The 23,063-nt window shown below is 37.0% G+C and overlaps 1 protein-coding gene across 6 annotated transcripts in view; it reads left to right on the top strand.

Moving 5' to 3' along the window:
- The window catches only part of WASHC3 (WASH complex subunit 3), a 53,019-nt gene that overhangs the window by 5,751 nt on the left and 24,205 nt on the right, over positions 1 to 23,063 (top strand). For 3 of the 6 annotated variants that reach the window (XM_006141395.3, XM_027775731.1, XM_027775727.1), the window contains exons 3-5: positions 2,804 to 2,869; positions 6,565 to 6,672; positions 10,951 to 11,061. In XM_006141395.3, coding sequence (XP_006141457.1) covers positions 2,804 to 2,869; positions 6,565 to 6,672; positions 10,951 to 11,061 — 285 coding nt within the window. The remainder of the gene's footprint in view (positions 1 to 2,803; positions 2,870 to 6,564; positions 6,673 to 10,950; positions 11,062 to 23,063) is intronic. The other 3 variants (XM_006141396.3, XM_014591636.2, XM_014591639.2) reach the window with 2 other exon arrangements.

Raw genomic sequence — 23,063 nt, 5'->3', positions numbered from 1 at the left:
GGCACAGGAGTTAAGAGTGTTTGAGTTCAGGCTATTTTACTTGTATGAAGACTTAGTTTTCTCATGTTTAAAACAGTTCCTATTTCACATATTTGATGTTAGACTTCAACTAATATGTTGCATATACAGTGTAGCATCCATAGGCAAATGTTCAAATGTTTATAATCATGATGATGATTACTTCAAAGTACATATTTATATAGGTACATTGAAACATACAATTAAATTTTTAATTCAAGGGACCAGTAATGGTTTCATCACTGAACTCCCACATGGCCAATTTCAGTTTGAGTCCCAGACCTGGCAGGCTGAAACACACCAGGCATATATGTGTGCATGCCCAAGATCTCGAGAGGAGAATGGAGAAGGGATTGAAATGTGGCCATCCTCCCCAGGAGCTGATTTCTCGCTTTTCATCTCTTTGTTTCTCTCTGTCTCTTTAGCAAGCACATGTGTGCCTATGCTCACCAGAGACACACAGAGTGACAGAGAGACGGAAAGCGAGAAATCACCCCCCAGGGGGGATGGCCTCACATCAATCCCTTCTCCTCCATTCTCTTGGGTTCTTGGGCACACACACACACACACACACACACACACACACACACACGGTGTGAGTTTCAAGCCTCCAGTCTGGGACTTGAACCCATGGTCAACTACGTGGAAATCTAGCGACATAACCATTATGCCATCTGCTGGTCCCTAAAGAAAAAAAATTTTAATTCATTTGCTTTGCATATTTGCTGTAATATTTCTTCTCTAATGAATTAAAAACTGATTAAATTTGTCAAAATTAAATTTACATGATTTTTTGAAATACACTTACAAATTTGAGGGATTTATTTATAAACCTGCATTTTTGTTTATGTAAAATCCTTATGTGAACAAATCCTAGAAGTCAAGGTTAAACTTAGCTTTGATGCCATTAAAACTAGATTTTAATGCCGAGACCAGCAGTTAGCATAATGGCTATGTCGCTGGGCTCCCATGTAGTCAACCGCGGTTCGAGTCCTGGACCCGGGAGTTTAAAGTCAGGCTGGGCATGTGTGCGTGCGTGCGTGCCCAAGATCCTGAGAGAAGAATGGAGGAGAAGGGATTGTGGCATGGCCATCCCCCCTGGGGGTGATTTCTTGCTTTCTGTCTCTCTGTCTTTCTGGCGAGTGCACGACCCTATAGCAAAAACTTCTCCCTAAAAGAAAAAAAAATAGATTTTAATGTTTTTACTTTTAACTTACATCTTGTGGATATCAAAATAGCTTTATTTTAAGACTTAAGTGTCCTGGACGCTGGTGGTGTAGATGTTAAAGTGACTAGATCCCACATGCCTGACAGTGTGGTTTGAGACCCAGACTTGGGCTTAGAAATTATGCTAGGCATGGGGTGTCTACATACCCAAAGGCCCAAGAGGAGGATGGACAAAAAGGGATTGCAGCAGCATGGCCATTCCCCGTGAGGGGTAGGAGTAATTTCTTTCTTTCCCTCTTTCTCTCTCTCTGTCTCTCTCTGGCCAGTGCTTGTACCCTATAGCAAAAACTTAAAAAAAAAAAAAAAAAAAAAAAAAAAAGAAGAAGAAAAAAAAATAGATGTCTTCTAAGAAGTATTTACTCTGTGGCTGTTTTCAGTCCCTCCCCCACAAATGTGAGCAAAGTGGCCATTTCTTGGGGTGTTAAAGTTCTGCTTGTTAAGTCAGGATCTTAATAATTTCCCAGAAAGCAGTCAGAATGCTGCAGAGCTGCCAGTTAGTAAACTGGCCAACTGCTCTTGGATTGAGGACTGAACATGGTAATGTTTAGGATTTGAGGGTTTACAATAAATGCTCTTATGGATCATATTTTAAGATGTTACTTTTATTTGGGTGTAGATAATTTACTGAATAGAGTAACTAGAGCATGGAAAGCTCTCTGTTCTAGTTTTTCTTGGATTTTGATGGTAGATTGTTTCTTTTTTGCTTTTTTTAGTACTCTTTATTTCTTTCTTTTTGTTTTTGTTTTCATTGCCAGAAGCATGTATGTACACCAGAGAAACAGAGAAAGAGACAAGGAAAAATGAAATGGTCATACTGCGTTTTTTTTTCTCAGTTTGTCTGTGCTGACAGGGTGTGGGGCACTTAGGCATACATGCCCAGTGTTTTCCAAGTTGCTGGGGCTGGGATACAAACCATGGTTGGCCTTGTGGGATCCAGCTTCCAAGCACAGCATTTAACCATTGTGCTACAGGACTGGTCCTCTTTATTGTTTGAATTCTTTCCAAAATGAATTTGTCATCTTCCAGTTTCATCCCTTTTCACTTTTCAAATTTTGGAGCAAACTATGTATGCCTATGTACTTGAGGAATTTATAAAAGCAGAACCTGTTCCAGGTTGTCTTTAGCTAAATTTTTTTGTTTCTCTGGTTTTCTCTCAAGACTTGCTTCATGCATAAACAAAGCAGTATAAGCTCTCATTAAGTGTCAGGTACTGTTCTGGGCACTAGGGGTACAGCAGTGAGCAAAAGACTGTCCTGGGTTGAGTTTGTGTTTTGATTTTATAGTGGTTTGCTGTTCCAATAATGAGTTTTCTAAAGCTGAAAATGTAAATTTTTCTTATCAGTGAATATAATTTTATAAAACAACCAGGAAGTATTCTAATACAGATAATAGAATACTTGAGTTCCCCTATCTGCACATGTCAGTAAGACCACAGTGTATCAGAAAATAATAAATATTCTATGATTTTTATTATTTTCTCATCTGCTCTTTGTTCTCATTACCAGTTTATTTTAATCAAAGACTTCATTCTTATGTCACTGATTTTTTTCTTTTCTAGAAACTGGCAGACCTTTCTCTTCGTATCCAGCAAATTGAAACAACTCTTAATATTTTAGATGCAAAGGTTTGTACTTCTCAATAATGTATAATATAGACTTTGCTGTACATATGACAACTTTCTCAGTCATACTTTAATTACATTTGGCAATTTAATTTAACTCCAGCATCTATGAAATAATACTTTGTTGCTATCATGTTATGGGGTTTTTGTTTGTTTAGTTTTGTTTTATTTTTTATTTATAATTTTTTTTAGAGAAAGGTTTTTGCTGTTGGGCGTGTACGTGTACCAGAGAGATAGAAAGTAAGAAATCACCCCCGCCCCCAGAGGGATGGCTACACCACAGTTCCTTCTCTATTCTCCTCTCAGGATTCTGGGTGCACACACATACACACACACACACACACACACACACACACACACACACATACACACATACACAACAAGCCTGGTATGGGTTTCAAGCCACTGGGTCCAGGACTCAAATCACAGTCAACTGTGTACAATCATTATGCCATCTGCTGGTCCCAATGTTAATGGGTTTTTAAAATTTATTATAATTGCAAGGAAATGGTATTCTTTATGAACAACTAATTAGTCTATTCAAATGTATGCATGGATTAAGATTTTTTTCATTATACTAGTCAAAAGCTTAAACACGTTTACGTATTGAGTTGTTAAGTAGTTCTTCATTTGAAATAAAATTCATTTATTTTAATAGTTATTATTTGATGGCACAGTAATAATTGTATTAAAATTTAGCAATCTCCAGAGCAAAATTTGTAGACAGTCTAAGCTGTTTTCTGTTTGTAAATATCTTAACTGCAATAAAGAGTAATAATTTTGATGTCAAAAATTACAAGAGCTAAGAAAAATAGAAAGCTTTATTTTGATTTGAAAGCCTAAAGATTTTGATAACAGTGACATTTAGTTTTAACTTGCATTCCTTTCTAACATATATACATTTTTTTTCTGTTTATCAAGTAATAGAGACAATACTTTTATGATTTTACCCTTTTACAAAAGAAAGATCTAAAAAATATTCGTTGGGAGTCAGCAGATGGCATGGTGATTAAGGCACTGGACTCCACATGGCCAACCATAGTTGAAGCCTTGAACCTGGCAACTTGAAAATCATGATAGCTCCATGTGTATGTATGCCTAAAATCCTGAAAGGAGAATGGAAAAGGGATTGTGGTATGGACATCCCCCGTTGGAGGCTGATTTCTCACTTTTCTTCTCTCTGTCTCTGTTTCTCTCTGGCGAGAGAAATACTCTATGGCACCCTATGGCAGAAAACTAAAAAAAATTTAAAAATTAAAATTTATGAAAAAAGAAAAAATTACATTAATATCTTTACAATAAGGGCCAGAATGTCTAATCTGTATTTTCTATATCTCCTTATGGACTTCAGCAACTAAGTCTGTCTTAGGATATTTCTCTAACCTGGAAATCTAGGATACCTGGCCTTGAACATATCCAGGCTATTCCAGCAGCCACACCCACTTAAAACTATTTGGGTTACAGCCACTGTGCTGAGTATTGTCATCAGTCAGCAGTTCTCAATGAGTACTACTGCTTAAGATCTTATTGCCATTTTTTTTCCTTTTTTTAAATTCTTTATAGTATATTAAAGTAAGTAGTGTCTTACTTTAATGTTTAGGGAATGCACGTGAATTGTGAGTCCAAGGTCATAAGTTGTCATTTGGACAAGTTAACCTTAGTTATTTCCATGGTCATAGAGTCAGTCCCCAAAGTTGGCCAAACATCTGACAAATGTATATCATTGTTATCAAGATGAAATCTGAAAAGGGATTGCATGGTTTTTGCACATCTATCCTCAATTGCTTAATTATTTTAGGTTGAAAAGCTATTAATATGTCCATTTTTTGTGTATGAGTAACAGTACATTCTAGTAACATTCAATGACAGATGTTTAAAGAAAGAAAAATGAATGGTCAGACGTTAACATGTAAAGACAAGAATTTTCTTTTATTCCACATTATTCAATCTTAAAATATGCTACAAAGCAATTTTTCTTTTTTTGTTTTGTTTTTGTGTTTGTTTGCTATAGTAGGGAGAGTGTGCTCAACAGAAAGACACATATAGTATGTGAGAAAGTGTAATATCACCCCCCAGGAAGTGGCCACTCTGCTTTCTCTCCTCATCTCCTCTTTGGATTTTGGACATGCACACACATGCACTCAGCATGATTTCTTTCAAGCTGCCAGGTCCAGGACTTGAACTGTGCAGTTGGCCATGCACAGTCCAGCACCTTAACATTCACACTACCTGCTGGCTCCAAAGCACTTTTTTTATGAAGTGGGGTTTTTTGGTGTTTTTTTTTTTTTTTTTTTTTTTTAGGTTTTTGTCACAGGGTGTGTGCATTTGCCAGAGATAGAAAGAAGGAAAGTGAGAAATCATCCCTTGGGGGATGTCCACACCTCCGTCCTTTTCCTCCATTCTCCTCTCAGGATTTTGAGCACACTCACACATGTATCTGGCATAATGTTCAATCCTCCAGGTCTAGGACATGAACTGTATTTGGCCATGTGGAAATCCAGCATCTTAACCACCATGCCACCTGCTGTCCCCAACAGAGTAAATTTATTAATTAAATGAATGTATAACAACTTTGTAAAGTAAATCTTTTATCCCCATTTCACAGTTGAGAAAACTGAGTCAAAGGAGGCTTATATAAGGTTATACAGCTTGTGAGTGTTACAGCTAAGACCCAGGCAGTCTGACTTAAAAGCTCAGGCTCTCAGTTCTTATACTAGGATTTTATATTTTAAAAATAATTCCTGGAAAAATGATAGTTATAAGCTTGATTAGATTTTTAATTGCCAGAGCACGTGTGTACTTGCCACTGACAGAAAGAAGAGAAATCCCCCAGTGGGGTGTGGTCATGCTGCAATTGCCTCTCCTCCATTTCTGAATCCTGTTGGGATTTTGGGTATACACAAACATGTACCCGGCATGTTTAACAAGCTGCTGGGGCCAGGATTCCAGTGGTGGTCTGCATTGTCTGATCCAGCTACCTTAACCACTAAGTTAAAGGACCAGTTCAGCTTGATTGTATTTTATTTTGTTAAGTTTTGCTATAGGGCATCTCCCAGGGGGATGGCCAGGCTGCAGTTCTTTCTCCTCCATTCTCTTGGGATCTGGGGTATGCATGCACAGGCACCCAGTGTGTTTTTCTACTGAGCCCAGAACTCGAACTGTACAGTCAGCCATGTGGGATCTAGCCACTTTAACCTCATCACATGCTGGTCCCTTGATTTTTGAGAAATTAAAAGAGTCTTTTTCTGTTAGTGCTATATTTACTTTATGACATAAAGAATTGAAGATGAGATTTTTATGAACCTATTTGTATAGCCTTAAAACTCAAGATGGCTATTTTAAAAAACACATTTTTATGAATTTACAGTGTGGGGCCAGAAGGTTGCATGGTGATTAAGGTGGCTAGATCCTACCTAGCCGACTGTGTGGATGAAGTCCTCAACAAGTGGCTTGAAAAACACACTGAGTACGTGTATGTTTGTGCCCCAAAAGTCTCAAAAGGAGAATGGAAGAGAAGGGATTGTGGCGTAGCCATTCCCCTTTGGAGTGATATCTCACTTTCCCTTTTTCTCTCTGTCTCTCTCCAGTGAGCCCACATGCCTATAGCAAAAAAACAAAATGAAACAAAACAAACTTACTGTGTTTATTGGTTTATCTAATATTATTGCGATATACCAACACTAGTTTTCTTTTCTCAGTTGTCATCTATCCCAGGCCTAGATAATGTTACATTGGAAGTATCTCCTTTAAGTGTGACTAGTGTCACAAATGGATCATATTCTGAAGCCACTTCAGAGCAGTCACAGGTAAGTACTTAAGTTCTAGGAAACATGAGCAGACCATCTTGCTTGAACATGATAGACCTAAGCAGCAGATTGTAAAAAAAAAGCTAATAGAAATACTAAACTTTCAGTAGTAAAATCGTAAGATAGAAAAAGAAAAGAAAGTTTGGGAAAAAAAGTTGGCTGTTTCATTTTGTTATTTTGGAGGGCTTCTTGAGGTTAATATGTTCTTTCCCTGCAAAAAAACATTGATCTATGCATGACTAGGAAAAGTACTGAATTATTTTCAAGTTCTCTATGGAAATTTTTCTAAGTTCTTATAAGAAATGTACTTTTAAAATGTTTTATTATGGGGGACCAGCAGTTGGCATAATGGCTATGTTGCTGGACTCCCATGTAGTCCGGCCATGGTTTGAGTCCCAGACCCAGTGGCTTAAAACTCACGCTGGGTGCGTGTGCATGCGTGCCCAAGATCCGGAAAGGAGAATGGAAGAGAAGGGATTGCGGTGTGGCCATCCCCCTTCGGGGATGATTTCTCGCTTTCGGTCTCTCTGTCTGTCTCTTTGGTTGAGTGCACACACCCTATAGCAAAAACCTCTCCAAAAAAAAAAAGAGAAAAGAAAATGTTTTATTATGCAATTTTTGTACTGCACAATTTTATTACATAAAAGTAGAGAGAATAATATAACAGATATGCAAATTCTCATTACCCAGAATCGACAAAGTTTATCACAGTGGTCTCATTTGCCTTTTTTGTTACTTGCTAAAATGAATCCCAGGTGTCATGTCACTTTACCCCTGTGTAATTCCTTGAGCATCTCTGAAAGGTTCAACATTTTCTTACATAAATGCCTTTTTCATATACAATATAATTTAACGGTAATTCCTTGATATCCTTTAACCTATTCCAAATATGTCCTATTACCAGCATGGACATAACCTGGGACTTGTTAGAAATGAATAATCTCAGACATGACCTCAAAACTGCTGAATCAGGGAACCAGCAGTTAGCGTAATGGCTATGTCACTGGACTCCCACATAGTCAACCGCAATCCGCGTCCCGGACCCTGTGGCTTAAAACTCACACCGGGCACGTGTGTGTGTGTGCCCAAGATCCCGAGAGGAGAATGGAGGAGAAGGGATTGCAGCATGACCATCACCCCTGGGAAGTGATTTCTCACTTTCTGTCTCTATGTCTCTCTCTGTCTGGCAAGCGCACATGCCCTATAGCGAAAATCTCTCCAAAAAAACTGCTGAATCAGAATTTACCTTTTAATAAGATACCTAAGTGATTTTTGAGAGCTACTGACCTTAGAAATACCAGTTTTCTAAAAAGTGTTTTTAGAGCACATTCGTTTGAATCAACATTGTAGTAAGAGTCACACTTAACATTTGGCTCTTATGTTTTAATGTGCATTTATACTTCCATACAAATTTAGCTTTCTTGTTACTTTTTAGTTCACAAAATAAAAATTCTTCATTGTTTGAGAACAGAAGATTTCTAGTGTATCTCAATGAAGTAATAAAATCCAAAACAAAATAATGGATTCTTTTATGTTTTATTCTTAACATGAGTGTTGCTTTGGCCCACTGAAGTAACACTAATCAAGTAGACTGTCTATATAGCAGAACTTCGCATTTGTAACTAGAGGCACTTTTCATGGGAGATTTTCTAGATGACAATGATGACGGTAACAATGATCATAGCTAGCGTTTAAAAAGGGCCTCCTTTATGCCAGGACTCACGTATTTCTAAGTGCTTTTCATAAATTAACTCTTTTAATCATCTCAGCAACCCTGTGATGTAAGTAGAGTACTTTGTTATCAGTTCTACTTTACAGATGGATCAAATGGGATACACAGAAGTCAGTCAGTGTAGAAGTTGAAATTTTAACTCAGGCTATCTGATACCAAGAGAACTTGCTCATACCTGCTACCCTGCATCACACTGTCTCCTGCATTGAGTTCATTTAACATCAAAAGTGTGTGATCAAAGGCCCTGTAGGAGGAGCCATGCATTTAGATATATTTTGTATTAGAGAATGAATTAGATACTTATTTACTGAACAATTAGATTTTAGAAAATTTAACCTTGTTTTAGTTACTATAGTAAATTCCAATCCTCAGAACAAGAGGAAATCTGGGTGTTGCAGAGGAGTTTATAAGGTTCTCTCAATTAAATATGGACCACCCTTTTTCTAAAATAAGGCATCTATAAAGAACATTAACAAAGTTTTCATTTTACCTGATAGTATTCTTTGGTTGGTATAGTAGTCATATATTTCTATAAAATTTTTAAGTGGTATCTAACTTTGAATATTAATTTTTCTAGGTTATTAATATACTGTATAAAAATGTATTTTAGAACTTTTATGCAGTTGTGATGGTTCTTGCCTATTTAAGTTCCCAAAGAATTGATTACTCGTAATCATAGATGAATTTATTAATTTGCTTCACAAATTGCTATATATCTCTGACAGTTTTATTTTAAAATTGTATATCATTTTGTTTAGAGAATTTATAAAGTTCTGTTGGCTTTCTGAGTTTAAAAAATTGTGATGAAGTTATGTGTTGAATAGCTTAATATAAAACTGACATATTGTTAATCAAATAGACTTCTCATTTCTCTTCATTGTTTTGAATTGGTACGTTTTGTGTAAAATATTTTGAAATGAGCTTAACACAGAGCTTCCATTGACATTACAGTCAACTCGGTTATCAGATAAGGGGTAATCATGGACTTTTAACAAAAAACTATTTATCATTGTCTCTAATCTATATATGAGTCAAAGACCTAAGGTGTGTATACTAGTTTTTCTGAAACTTTAATTTCATGGTTCAGAACTTACCATGCTTCACCATGGAACATCTAATTATACAGATTGAGATTAATTTGAGAATAAAATGAAGAACAGTTGAGAGATATGATAGAGGATTTAATGGGTCATTCAAATAGCAAAGGTGTAAGATATGACATAATTAAATTTTGTTGAGGTCTTCATTATAAGGCAAATGTTAACAGGTGAGAGTTGAAATTTGTTAGGCCCGGATGTACTTCTCATTTGCTCCATTGTGCTGTTATTGGTTTGTGAGTCTACTGTCCATGCATTTTTTTTCAAAAAAATACTCCATTTATATTTTTTTGTTTACGTAACAGTGTTTTGGACTTTTTTCTATTTGTATATATTATAGACGAAGATATGTATCTACTGATTTTTGTCATACCTAATATCATGTCATAGGTGAAACCTAAAGGATTTTTGGATGTTTTATTTGCTTCAGAGATTTTGCCGAATTTTATTTATATTTCAGTTATCTGAAGAAAACTCTTAATATAAAATTCACATTCATATTCTGATGAATTTGAATATATAAAGATATTTATTGACTTATCTACATTTCAGCATATGTACATAAACATAAAATGATTTCATTTGTTAAGGAAATTTCTCTTAAAACTTGTGTGCAGATATTGAGATTCACAAAAGTAAACTTATTCTAGATGTTCAGTTTGGTAGAAAAATTAATTACTGGATACAAGCAGTTCTACCTTGGTGCTTGAGAAGCAGAGTCACAATATGGGCAAGTTTCAGTCAGTACCATACTGTGCAAAATGAGGATTGCATGTATGACACAGTATCAGTATTTTTTATCTAAACAGACTTTTTCCCAATATTCACTGCAAGTAGTATTTACTCTTAACCAATCTGTAGACGTTACCATTAGTAGTTTTCTCAGTAGCTAGAATGCACAAAACCAGATAATCTTGACAGAAAAGCTAACTTTTCTTTCATAAATTGTCCAGGCATTATTTTCCAAAAAGTTAAAATAACCATATCCACTCAGACTAAGATGATTTATTAAATGAGAAGTTTAAAAGGATAGCTGGTAAATACCTAGGAAATCAGTCCACTGTTCATTAGAATTGAACAATTTACAAGTCAAATGCTTGTATTAACTTTATTTAAAGTTTTATTAAATAAAATACTCACCTAGCATTCCTCTTTTATATCAGCACCTTGGGGATTAGTAAAACAATTTTAATTTTTTAATACCATAAATATATTTGTGTTTTAAAGAACAGTATAGTATTTTTATTAAGTATTTCTTCCTCTGAAGTCATATTTAAATATATGTATATTTGGAAACATATGTCCCATGATTAAACTATAGGTATTTAAGTTTAGAAATTTGACTTTTTCCTAATATATATTGCCTTATAAAAAGAAACATCCCTTTTAAGTAACATGATAGTCCCCTTTTTGAATTGTCTAAAGATTTACATGAAATACTCTCTACAGCAGAACAGTACACAAGACTCTGGACAACAGGAAAGTGAAGTATCAGCAGAAAATATCTTAACTGTAGCCAAGGATCCAAGATATGCCAGATATCTCAAAATGGTTCAAGTGGTAAGCGAATTTGGTCTGTCTTCTCTGTCTAGCAGCCTCATTTGAAATTCTTAACCCTGGAGATTTCATTATTATTTTTTCAGTCTGAGAAAACTGCTAAACTGAGTGACCAAGTTTTCTACTTTCTTCTTTCCTAACTTAATTCCCTGATAAAAAGTAACCAGAAGTCAAATCTTTCTAGTTAAAATTGATCATACACTTCAAATGAACAGTTTAATATAGTTTATATATTTGTTTTTCTTTTCTGCTTTACACAAAGTTGTTAATGCAAATCTTGAATGTTTTAGAAAGGAACAAAATGGACCATTCATTTAGTAAATCATATAACTTCAGCTTAATTCCCATATGTGAATATAAATAATACTTTTTAAAAATATTTTTATCCTGGTGTTCATCTATTAATGACCTGGCTTACAAAAGAGACTTGTAAGACTCTTGGCCATATAACATAATACTTTTAATATTACATGACTTCAGGGGGCCAGCAGGTGGTATGATGGGTCAGATGCTGGACTCCCCTATGACCACTACAGTTTGAGTCCCAGACCTCGTAGCTTGAAAATCACACCCAGAACATATGCTCATGTGCCCAAAACCCCAGGAAGAGAATGGAAGAGAAGGAATTGCAGTGTAGCCATCCCTCCACCTGGGGGTGGGGGAGGCATGGTGATTTCTCACTTTCCCTCTCACTCTCTCTCTCTAGTGAGTGCATGCACCTTATGGCAAAAAACCTAACAAAAAATATTACATAACTTCAGAATTTATATATTTTTTCTAAGAAATCATAATAAGGTATGATAAAAGTATTTGTGGTTGTCTGTAATAGCAGAATTTAATTTCTTTGCATTAATGTAGAAAGTCCTATTATAGGTGTTGAAGAAATTAGCTGAGCATCATTTTTCTGTTAACGAAAAAATGAGTGCGTTTGTAAAATTCTATTATCAGACAAAAGAAGTAGTAATAAAAATGAAGAGTTTTGCTTGGCTTTCATGGCATTGTTTATCACCAAAATAATTTAAAAGCAAATATTCTCTGACAGCCAGGAAGAGTACTTTGGCTAATTTGAAACTACAGTAGTGATGATGAAGGAAAAGAAAGTATATTCATTTCCCTAACCATAAGAAGAGGTGACTTGTTACTTTCAATTCTTTATGACAGTCAATACCCTGGGCTCTAGGCTGCAGAAAAAATAAACTGGATCTTGGCATGAAAGTGTATAAAATTCTTCTGGATCATCAGAAGAAAGGTGATGCACGATATAGTGTACTAGATAAACAGATCAGTCAACTAAATTCTCTCAGCTAGACTGGAGTCAGTAAACTGACTTAACAAAGAACAAGCTTTTACAGACACACTTAAAGCAACAGTGCAGAAATGTAATCCTTAAAAGAACTGGCCATAGCAAAACTACTGTCATTGATGTGTCCTGAAAATTATTGGAGTTATGTCAGAGGTACTTTTTTAATCAGTTGGTTGTGTTTTGGTACTGCATTTATCCCAAGAAAAACAGCTGTAATCTGCAGAAGAAAACTAAATACCATGTGATTCATGCTGTATTGACATCTTGCCTTAAACATGCTATTTCATAGTAATTTGTCATGAGTAACATGACCAGTGAAAAGATTTTTGTCATTATTTTAAATACACTAACTTGTTACTGTTGATTAAATTTAAACATGTTTTACTTTCAGAAATTCTCTTACAAATAATCTGCAATAACTTGAAATGCATACCCTTTTAGAACACTTCCTTTTCTCATGTATAAATTAAAATGTTTGTTGCATCTTGCAAAATGTCGATTCTCTAAAAATTTGCCCATATATTTCTATACCCGCAGTGTCGTAAACATTTAGGTGAAACCTAATCACAGTGGCATACTATCACTTAGGTGATAGTACAATATCACAAGCAGCAAAATTAACAATGTAGCTCAAATTGTGAAATATGTATGCGCACGCATGAGTCTGTGTAATTCTTTAATTAGTAAGAATAACAGATTGATTGCCAATCATCATGAATATATTATTAAAGCCAGAAGTCCGGAAAGCCTGAGCTTGAAAAGTAGAGCATTAAATTTGCGTGAACTCAAAGGAGAAAAAGCTTCCAAATGACTCCCAACAGGCTTATGTTAGTGTCTTGTTGCCTAACCTATATAAAATAGGAAGTAGGGTCAGCGGGTGGTGTGGTGGCTAAGCTGCTAGACTTCCACATGGCTAACCATGGTTCAGGTCCCAGATCTGGCAGCTTGAAACTCACGCCAGGTGTGTGTGTATGCATGCCCAAAATCTTGAGAGGAGAATGGAGGAAAAGGGATTATGGCATGGTCATCTCCCTGAGGGAGTGAATTCTCATGTTCTCTCTCTTCAGCTCTCTATTTCTCTCTGGCGAGCACATGTTCTCTAGCAAAAATCTCTCTAAAAAATAAATAAAATAGGAAAATATACCTGATGATATCTATAAGAATGCCCTGAAATCTTTCATGAAAGATTGTATCTTAGCATAACTGTTATATTCTTGATATCTTGCCTTTGATTTTACAAGAACTCCAGAGGGATTCAGTTCCTTTTCAGTATAACTCTGCTGTCCATTTATTCTATTAATTAAACATTTTAAGATACTGTAATAGATATTGCCTATGTTTATTTAGCTAGCTAGGATGCCCAAGCACCACTTGTAACTCTTATTTCTGTTATTAATTATTTAAACAAGTTTCACTGATTTTTAGGGGAAAAAAGTATATGTATGTATACATGCACACACACAAATAAAATGACTTTTTAAATATTTGTTTTTCTTTTTTTCCCTCTTTTTAGAGAAATTTTTGCTATAGGGTGCATGTGCTTACCAGAGAAATAGGAAGTGAGAAATCACCCCTCAGGAGAGATGAACACACTACAATCGCTTCTCCTCTATTCTTTTTTTTTTTTTTTAAAGAGGAATTTTTACTATAGGATGTGTGCACTCACCTGAGAGACAGAGAAACAGAAAGCAAGAAATCACCCCCAAAGAGGATGGCCATACCACAATCCCTTCACTTCCATTCTCCTCTCATGATTTGGGGCATGCACACCCACACCCACACCCTGCGTTGTTTTTAAGCCGCTGGGTCCGGGACTCAAACCAGCCAGCCATGTGAAAGTCCAGCGACATAACAATTAAGTCGTCTGCTGGTCCCAGATATTTGTTTCTCTAATCATAAGGTTTACCATCTTGCTAGGAGTTAAAGCCAAAGTCCTTCCCAGATCCAAGAGATCCTATATGATTTAGCTCCCTGCTTCCATTTTTTTTTTTTCATTTTATTGCCAGAGGGCACATGTACTCTCCAGAGAGAGAGAGAGAGAAATCCTCTCTCCCGAATCGAGGTATTCATGCCATAATCCTTTTTTCCATCATTTCTTCATCCTGTCAGGATTTGGGCCCTCTGGGCCAGGATTCAAACTTCAGTCAGCAATATGGGATCTGTCTTCCTGTGCATAGTGCAGTGCCAGTCCCTTCATGTTATCTTCCTAATCTCATATCCTCACTCACTCTTCTCTGGCTCTGCCAGCCTCTTTGATGTTCCTCTTTGTCTTGGGGCCTTTGCAGTTCTCCCTTCCCAAAACACTTGTCTAAATATTTTTGCGTGCTGCACTTTCTCATTCCTAAATGGGTACCTGGTATATAGTACTGGCTTGTTGGATAAGTCTTCATGTATTTTTATCTATGTTTTTCTATGCAGAATGTGCATGATGACTTTTCCTACCACCCAATTTTTGCCTTTGAAAAAAAAAAACTTTTCTTTCTGCCATTTTGCAATTTGATAGGTTTTGATGTTAGATTCCCTTTTACTCTAGCTCATTGATTTTCAGGAGAAACATAAAATACACCTTGCTTGACTACTCTCTACAAAATGAGAATCTATAGAGTGGGGACTTGGAGCCAGAGTATATGTATTTTTTTTCAAAATTCTTTTGATTAGAACTATTTAAAAATATTTTGAATTATGTACTAACATCATTAATGTTTTTATTAAAAAATCATTTCAGAAAATAAGTTAGTTTAGTTTTTAGAAACAATGAAACAGGACCCGATCTTTCTAGTAATATTTCCTTTAGCCCATCCTTTTGCCTCTGGCATCATTGAGTATAAGTAAGGCTTCGATTTCTTCTGCCTCAGACTTCCAACGTTTTCTGTTTTCTACTCTGTGCCTCTGTCCTGCCTTTTGTATAGGTATTTCTATGTCCTGAGCATTTCTAGGGTTCTAGAAGCACTACTTCATGATATCTTGAGGGATGTGAAGTTGGTCTTCTTCTATTCTGGGTTATCATTATTCTCTCTGCTTTTAATTTTCATGTATTGTGGTTCATATATGCCTCTTTGTCATTAAAGTTGGAGATTATGTTCTAAAATGTTTGGGGATGATTTTGAAGAAGAAAGGGGAGCAACATCTTTACATTGCCATCTAAAAACTACAAGTTCATCCAAGTTAAATTGAATTTTATTGTTTTTGGTTTATTGTGCCAACCTGTATTCCAGAATCTTATTACCCGACTCTTATTTCCTGTTGTTCTCTGTCCTGAATTCCATTCTTCTTCATTTTTTTTTCTTTTCTTTGTTTGAATTCCATTCTTCAATCAGACAAAACCACAAGCCCTTCCCATGTAAGCTTCATGCTTTTCCACCTCGGAATCTAGAGTCCCCTTCTCTGAATTACTCTGTGTCCAAATTCTATTTATCTAACACGTTCCTATGAATGTTTCCACTAAATCCACCCCAGACTCTGAACCCACCACATAAAACTAGCAGTAATACTTCCCTTCATGGGCCTATCCAGCCACCTTTTCAGTGTTCTTTATGAAATTTATCACTGCATACGTTTTTGTGTGATTATTTAATTTGTTCATGTTTTTATCTCCATACTTGCAAAGTAAACCATGAAAGAACAGTGATTTGATTAATCTTCATATTCACTTTAACACCTTACCTATAAAGGTACTCAGTCGTGGTGCTAGCAGATGTTACGGTGGTTAAGGTACTGGACTCCTATATGACTGACCATGGTTTGAGTCCCAGATCTGGCAGCTTGAGAATCATGCTGGATGTGTTCCCAAAATCCCAAGAGGAGAATGGAAAAGAAGGGATTGTGGTGTGGCCATCTCCCCCAGGGATGATTTCTCACTTTCTCTCTCTCTGTCTCTGTCTCCAGCAATCACATGCATCCTTATGGCAAAAAACTAAAAATAAATAAAGGTACTCAATCAGGATTTTCAGTGGACTACTTAATCCTGCATATTAGTTTTCCTTCCCAGCTTTACGTCACCTGGAAATATTCCCATTTCTTTGTGTTGTTCATTTTTAAATGTTTTGTAGGATTAAACTTAGGGTAGAGGTTGCCCTCAATGTTGATATAAATTACTAATAATTTTTCTTTGCATTATGATTATTAAGCTATCTATAAGCCCCTCTTTCTTCTGTTTCCTAAGTATGAATGATCATCAATATTTCCAACAAGAAATTTAGACTACATGTGTGACAGTACCCAGGATTGTCCTTCCCTGGGCGTGGTCACTACCAGCATTCCTTGTTGCCTATGCATCATCATTTGTTTTGGCCTTTTTGTTCAAACTTCAGTATGAAATAATTAAATTAGTTTCCATCATTACTTCCTCTATCTGTTGGAGAACTAAATTTTCAGCACAAGCAACTTGGGAATTTACTAGCTACTCTAATTTGGATAGTATTAAGCTTCTAATACATTAAGCTCCTATCATGTCTGTCTTATTTTTGTGCTTATTTTATGAAAGTATTATCAAAATTCTCCATCTTGCCTGGTGGCTATAAAGTATGCTCATTCTGATAAGATAGTTTTGCCTTCTTGGGACCAGTAGATGATGTACTGGACTCCCATGTAGTCGACTGTGGTTCAAATCCCAGACCAGGTGGCTTAAAACTCAGGCTGGGCTTGTGTGCATGCATGATCAAAATCCCAAGAGGATTATGGAGGACAAGGGATTGTGGCATGGCCATCCCCCATGGGGGTTGGTTTCTTGCTTTCTGTCTCTATCTCTCTGGTAAGCATATGTGCCCTATAGCAAAAATCTCTCCCCCCCCCCAAAAAAAACACACATAATTTTGCCTTCTTTTAGCTTCACTTTATTTCATGTTTAAGAATTTCCATTGGTGTGTGTGTTTGTGTATATGTGTACATATTTATAATTATTTTCCCCTTACATTGCAAAATACTGTGAAGTATTCTTTCCAAATGCCAGTTTTCATTAATAACTTCCTTCTGAGTATTGAGATCCCTAGGATTAACTTATTTTGAAATTACAGTTTTGCTCTACATAAATACATACACACACACACACCTTTTTAGACTATAGGATTTGTTTGTTTACATTTTTCTCATAAAAATAAACTCTCTGGATAGTTCTTGCACCATTTTTTGTTTATTTGTCTTTTTGAATTTTGGGGGGAGAGAGTTTGCTATAGGGCACATGCAGTTGCCGTAGAGACAGAGAGGGAGACAGAGATAGAAAGCAAGAAATCAGCCTCAGCGGGGGCTGGCCATGCCACAATCTCTGCTCCTCCACTCTCCTCTTGGGATCTTGGGCACATATACACACACACCTGGCATGAGTTTTAAGCCGCTGGGTCCAGGACTCGAACTGTGGCCAACCATGTAAGAGTCCAGCAATGTAACCATTACGCCATCTGCTGGTCCCTGCACTTTTTTTCCCCTTGTCATATTACTGTTATTTATATCAAGTCTTGCAGTCTAAGTTGAGGATTTTTTAAGTCTTTGATTTCAGTTTATAGCCCCTTACACATGTCTGTGAGTCTTGCTAAGTATAATCTTTCTTGTTTCTTCTGAACTCCTTAGCACTTTTCCAGGAGTACAATTGTTCTGTTGTCTAAGCCATCACCTTAAATACTATTCCAAAGCAGTATATTCATAGTTAGTTGTGCTTCCTATACCCATTCCTTTATAAAACTGTTACTTTAATTGGAAGAAGACAGGACAGTACTATCCTGCTTTAGAAAATGATTTACAGAGTTGGAGAACAGTAATTAGAGACCTATTATAATCTATACCATTGAATCATTACATTTCTATCATTGACATGGCAACAATCTAGATCATTTTATATCTATTCTGGGATGGTGGTATGCCTTTCTATTTCCTCTGTTATAGTCTTCTAATCAGTTATTAATTCTGCTAAAGTGGTTCAGTTTGTTGAGTGTGACTGGAAACAGACAGGGTTTACAGAGATGTAAATAGAGGGAAAATTTTTTGACTGCTGGCCACAAGGAGGAGCCTAACCTTAGCTAATTTTAGAGGGCAGCTTCTTTTCCAGTGCTTTATTGGGTCAGTCCCATAGCTTAGTGGACAAGGGAGCCAATCTCACATGGCTGACCATGGTGCAAACCCTAGCTCCAGTGTTTTGAAAAAACACCAGGCACCTGTGCATGAGTTCCTCAAATCCCAATAAGATAGAGAAATGGAGGAGAGGGGATTGTGGTGTGGCCACACACACCTCACTGGGAGATGCTTTCTCCCTTCCCAGTCACCACCTCTGCTTTTCTGTGTTTCTCTGGCAAGTGCACACTCCCTCTGCAATTAAAAACAGAAACAAATTGTCTTATCAGTACTGTAAAATGTTTTATTTTCCAAGTAAGATTGTAGATTTATCATTAAAATATCCAATCTGGACTTCAGAGGGCGATTATTTCTCTTGCTTACCCACTGCTCAATTTGGTTTCTTAGTTGTTGGTGTAGAGAAAAACTTATATTAACATAATTCATCAAATGACTTTTACTGGGACCACCAGTTAGCATAATGGCTATGTCGCTGGACTCCCATGTAGTCGACCGGTTCGCGTCCCAGACCCGGTGGCTTAAAACTCATGCTGGGTGCGTGTGCGTGTGTGCCCAAGATCCCGAGAGGAGAATGGAGAAGGGATTGAGGCGTAGCCATCCCCCCTGGGGGGTGATTTCTCGCTTTCTGTCTCACTCTCTCTCTGTCTGGAGAGCGCACGCGCCCTATAGCAAAAAACCTCTCCAAAAAAAATGACTTTTACTTTGTCAGTTGGTATGATCTTGAGTACTTTACCACTCATTGTATACATTACTACAGTTTATTAATGCTGAATTTTAGATACCTACATTTTAACCTTTAGGAGTTATTTGTGTTAATAAATGGGAAGCAAAGTATGATATTAAAAAAAACTTTTAGAAAAAAAATCACTATATTTATACCACAGTATAAATACCTAAGATCCTCAAAATAACTGTCTCTTTACCCTCCAAAGGGAATTAACAGTACCATGATATCTTCTGCCTGTAGGGACAGTAGTAGGATTAATTTCAATTGGTTTTATTGTTGCCATTTAAAAATACACATTGCTGTTCTATAAACAGAGTCTTATATGTATACTCCCACTTACACTGAAATTTTTATCTTTTTTAAAAGTCTAATTTCTTCACCTCAGTAACACTTTTTAAGAATTATTTATTTAATTTCACTTATTATTATTAATTTTTAAAATTTCCTATGGGAGGGGCTGGCAGGTGGCATGGTGGTTAAGGGTGCTGGACTCTCACATGGCTGACCACAGTTTGAGTCCCAGACCTGGATGGATAAATAAATAAATAAGTAAAAGTTAAATAAGAAAATAACTCTTTTTAAAAAATTTCTATTGAGAACATGAAAGAGAGAGAGAACAAGAGAGAAAATGAAAAAGCAAGCCACCAGCTCTGGGACTCAAATAGTGGTTGGCCATGTGGGAGTTCAGCACCTTAGCCACCATGTCACCTGCTGGCCTCCCTCATTGCATGTTGATACTTAGCTGTTATTCAACAGCTGTAATTCTTTCTCCCACTTCATTCCTGAATTTTCATTTAGGACCCTTTTCTTTTCTTTTCTTTTCTTTTCTTTTTTTTTTGGAGAGGTTTTTGCTATAGGACATGTGCGCTCACCAGAAAGACAGAGAGAGACAGAGAGACAGAAGGCGAGAAATCACCTCCTGGGGGGATAGCCACGCTGCAATCCCTTCTCTTCCATTCTCCTCTCGGGATCATGGGCATGCATGCACACACGCCCGGCGTGAGTTTAAGCCACCGGGCCCGGGACTCGAATCGCAGTCGGCTACATGAGAGTTCAGCAACATAGCCATTATACTAACTGCTGGTCCCAGGACCATTTTCTTTTATAAGATAGTGAATAAGTATTTCTCAATCCCTTCAGCTTCTTCTCTAGTATAGAAACCTTAAATTTGCAGACCATCCATGTAGTGACCATTCTCTTCAAATAAGGAGACATGGAAAGTCCTGCAGATTACAGAAACAGATTCTTTCCTTTTCAGGCTTTCCCAGTATCAAGATGAATCATGATCTTTTTTTGCCTTCCTCCCTAAACTGCCATGAGATCTTCCAATTCCCAAGCCTTGCCTGTCTCCTAGAATGTCCTGCTTTTATATTTGCCTCACCTCCCTTCTCACATACCTGTAAATCTATTTTGGAGTCTAAGTAATTGAAACTATTTAATTAAATATAAGCCCTTTGTAATAGAAGCCAACATAGTCCCTTGTTTCAGACAGAAATTCCTATAGCAAGAACACCCAGCGAAAAGCCAGAATCCATGTGCTTCTGAGGTAGGCTTTCCCTGTTCCTTTAACCAAAAAGCCTCTGCCGCACGCCCCTCCTTCCAGCCCCACACCCAGAGAAAAGCCAAGTAGGAAGTAACTTATAATCCATCAGATGACCAGAAACCACCACTGCAGAGTCACAAGAAATATGGGCAATCAAGGGAACCAGCAGTTAGCGTAATGGCTATGTTGCTGGACTCCCACATAGTCAACCGCGGTTCGTGTCCCGGACCCGGTGGCTTAAAACTCACGCCGGGCGCGTGTGCGTGCGTGCCCAAGATCCCGAGAGGAGAATGGAGGAGAAGGGATTGCGGCGTGACCATCCCCCCTGGGGGGTGATTTCTCGCTTTCTGTCTCTATGTCTCTCTCTGTCTGTCTGGCGAGCGCACGCGCCCTATAGCGAAAATCTCTCCAAAAAAAAAAAAGCAATATGGGCAATCAAGAAAATATCTCTCCTCCAAGAGGAAAGAACAGCCCTTCACCATCTACAGACAGTACCATGGAACTCCTGGAAATGTCAGATAAAGATTTTAGGATATTCATAGTGACAAAGCTAACAGAGATGCAAGAAAAGAGAGACACCAAACTCCAGAAGATGCAGGAGAAAAGAGTTGAGTTCCAGGAGGTGAGGAAGTTCTTCCATGATCTGAAAGAGGAAATACACACCTTAAAAAAGAATCAAATAGAACTGTTAGAGATGAAGGCTGTAATACAAGAAATCAAAACCTCCCTCGAAAGTATTAAAAGCAGATTAGGGGACCAGCAGTTGACGTAATAGCTATGTTGCTGGACTCCCCTGTAGTTGACCGTGGTTTGAGTCCTGGACCTGGTGGCTAAAACTCATGCTGGGCACATGTGCATGCATGCCCAAGATCCCAAGAGGAGAATGGAGAAGGGATTGTGACCATCCCACCTGGGGGGAGGTTTCTCGCTTTCTGTCTCTCTGTCTCTCTCTTGTCTTTCTGGTGAGCGCACACGCCCTATAGCAAAGAAACCTCCCCCCCCCAAAAAAAAGGCAGATTAAACTATGCAGAAGATTGACTCACAGATGTAGAAGATAGAACCTCTGATCTAGAAAAATTACAAAAAAGACTGAGAAAATAACTCTCCCCAAAATAAGAATAATATACAAGTAATACTAGATACCATTAGCCACCCAGACATCCGGATAATCGGTATCTCACAAGGTGAAGAAACTAATCAGGGCATTGATTATTCCACGAAATCCTGGAAGAAAACTTTCCAAACCTAGAGAGGCATTCAGATATCCAGACCCAAGATATATGAAGGACCCCACATAGAATCAACCCAAGAAGATTTTCTCCAAGGCACATCATAGCCAGATTGACCAAAACCACAGACCAATTTTAGATAAGATACTAAAATTGACAAGAGAAAAATGTCAAGTTACTTTCAAAGGATATCCCATCAGGCTAACATTGGAAACCATGCAAGCAAGGAAAGAATGGGAAAATATATTCAAAGTGTTAGGTGAAAAACAATTTTAAACAAAAATACTGTATCTGGCAAGATTATCCTTCATGTGGAAGAAAAGATAAAAACATTCTCAGGTAAAACAAAACCTGACATAATTTACTAACACCAGACCAGCTGTTTAAGAAGTTCTAAAGGGAGAGTACTATACCAGGAAAACTAAAGACAGACAAATAAGAGAACAAAAAATGATCAAGAGAAAGGCCAACTTAATGGTAGGGACAAGTTCTGAAATATCAATAATAATGTTGAATGTTAACGAAAAGGTCAGACCACAGTAACACTGCAAATTCATCCAAAGAGATTACATGAGACTGAACTGGTGAAATAGAATTCTATGACTTTTTTCTAAAACATTACTGATTTTCTTCTATACTTTGTCTTCCAAATTTAAAGATTTTTGTTTTCTTTTGAGTTGCTGGGTTCATCAATTTGTTAAAGAAATTTTTAAATTGAAACATAAACTCTTCTCCCTTCCTGACCCCTTTGCAATCAGAAAATACTTTGTGACCATTCACACACACACACACACACACACACACACACACACACATTCAATCACATTGTTTAGCTTACAAAGTGAACATTTCAATATGTGAACATTTCTCCCCAGTCCAGTTGATCAAAATATCTTCAACAGATAACAGCACACCTCCCCATCCCATTAAGGCTCTGCCTCTGTATCCCTCCTCCAAATGTCCTTCCCTAGGCCCCACTCCTCCACACATACCACATCTGGCATTCACACCCATCTCTTGACCATTCTTATTATGTAGCAGAATAGTTATTTGTATAAGCTCAATAATACAGTAATATCTATTGCCTTGCAAAAAAAAAAAAAAAAAGAAAAGAAAAGAAAAAAGACATTCTTACACTAATAA

This window comes from Tupaia chinensis, unplaced genomic scaffold (assembly GCF_000334495.1).
Source record: "Tupaia chinensis unplaced genomic scaffold, TupChi_1.0 Scaffold000054_1, whole genome shotgun sequence".
In the NCBI taxonomy this organism is placed as follows: Eukaryota; Metazoa; Chordata; class Mammalia; order Scandentia; family Tupaiidae; genus Tupaia; species Tupaia belangeri.
The sequence above is the reverse complement of the archived record's forward strand: the minus strand, read 5'-3'. Positions and strand labels throughout refer to the sequence as shown.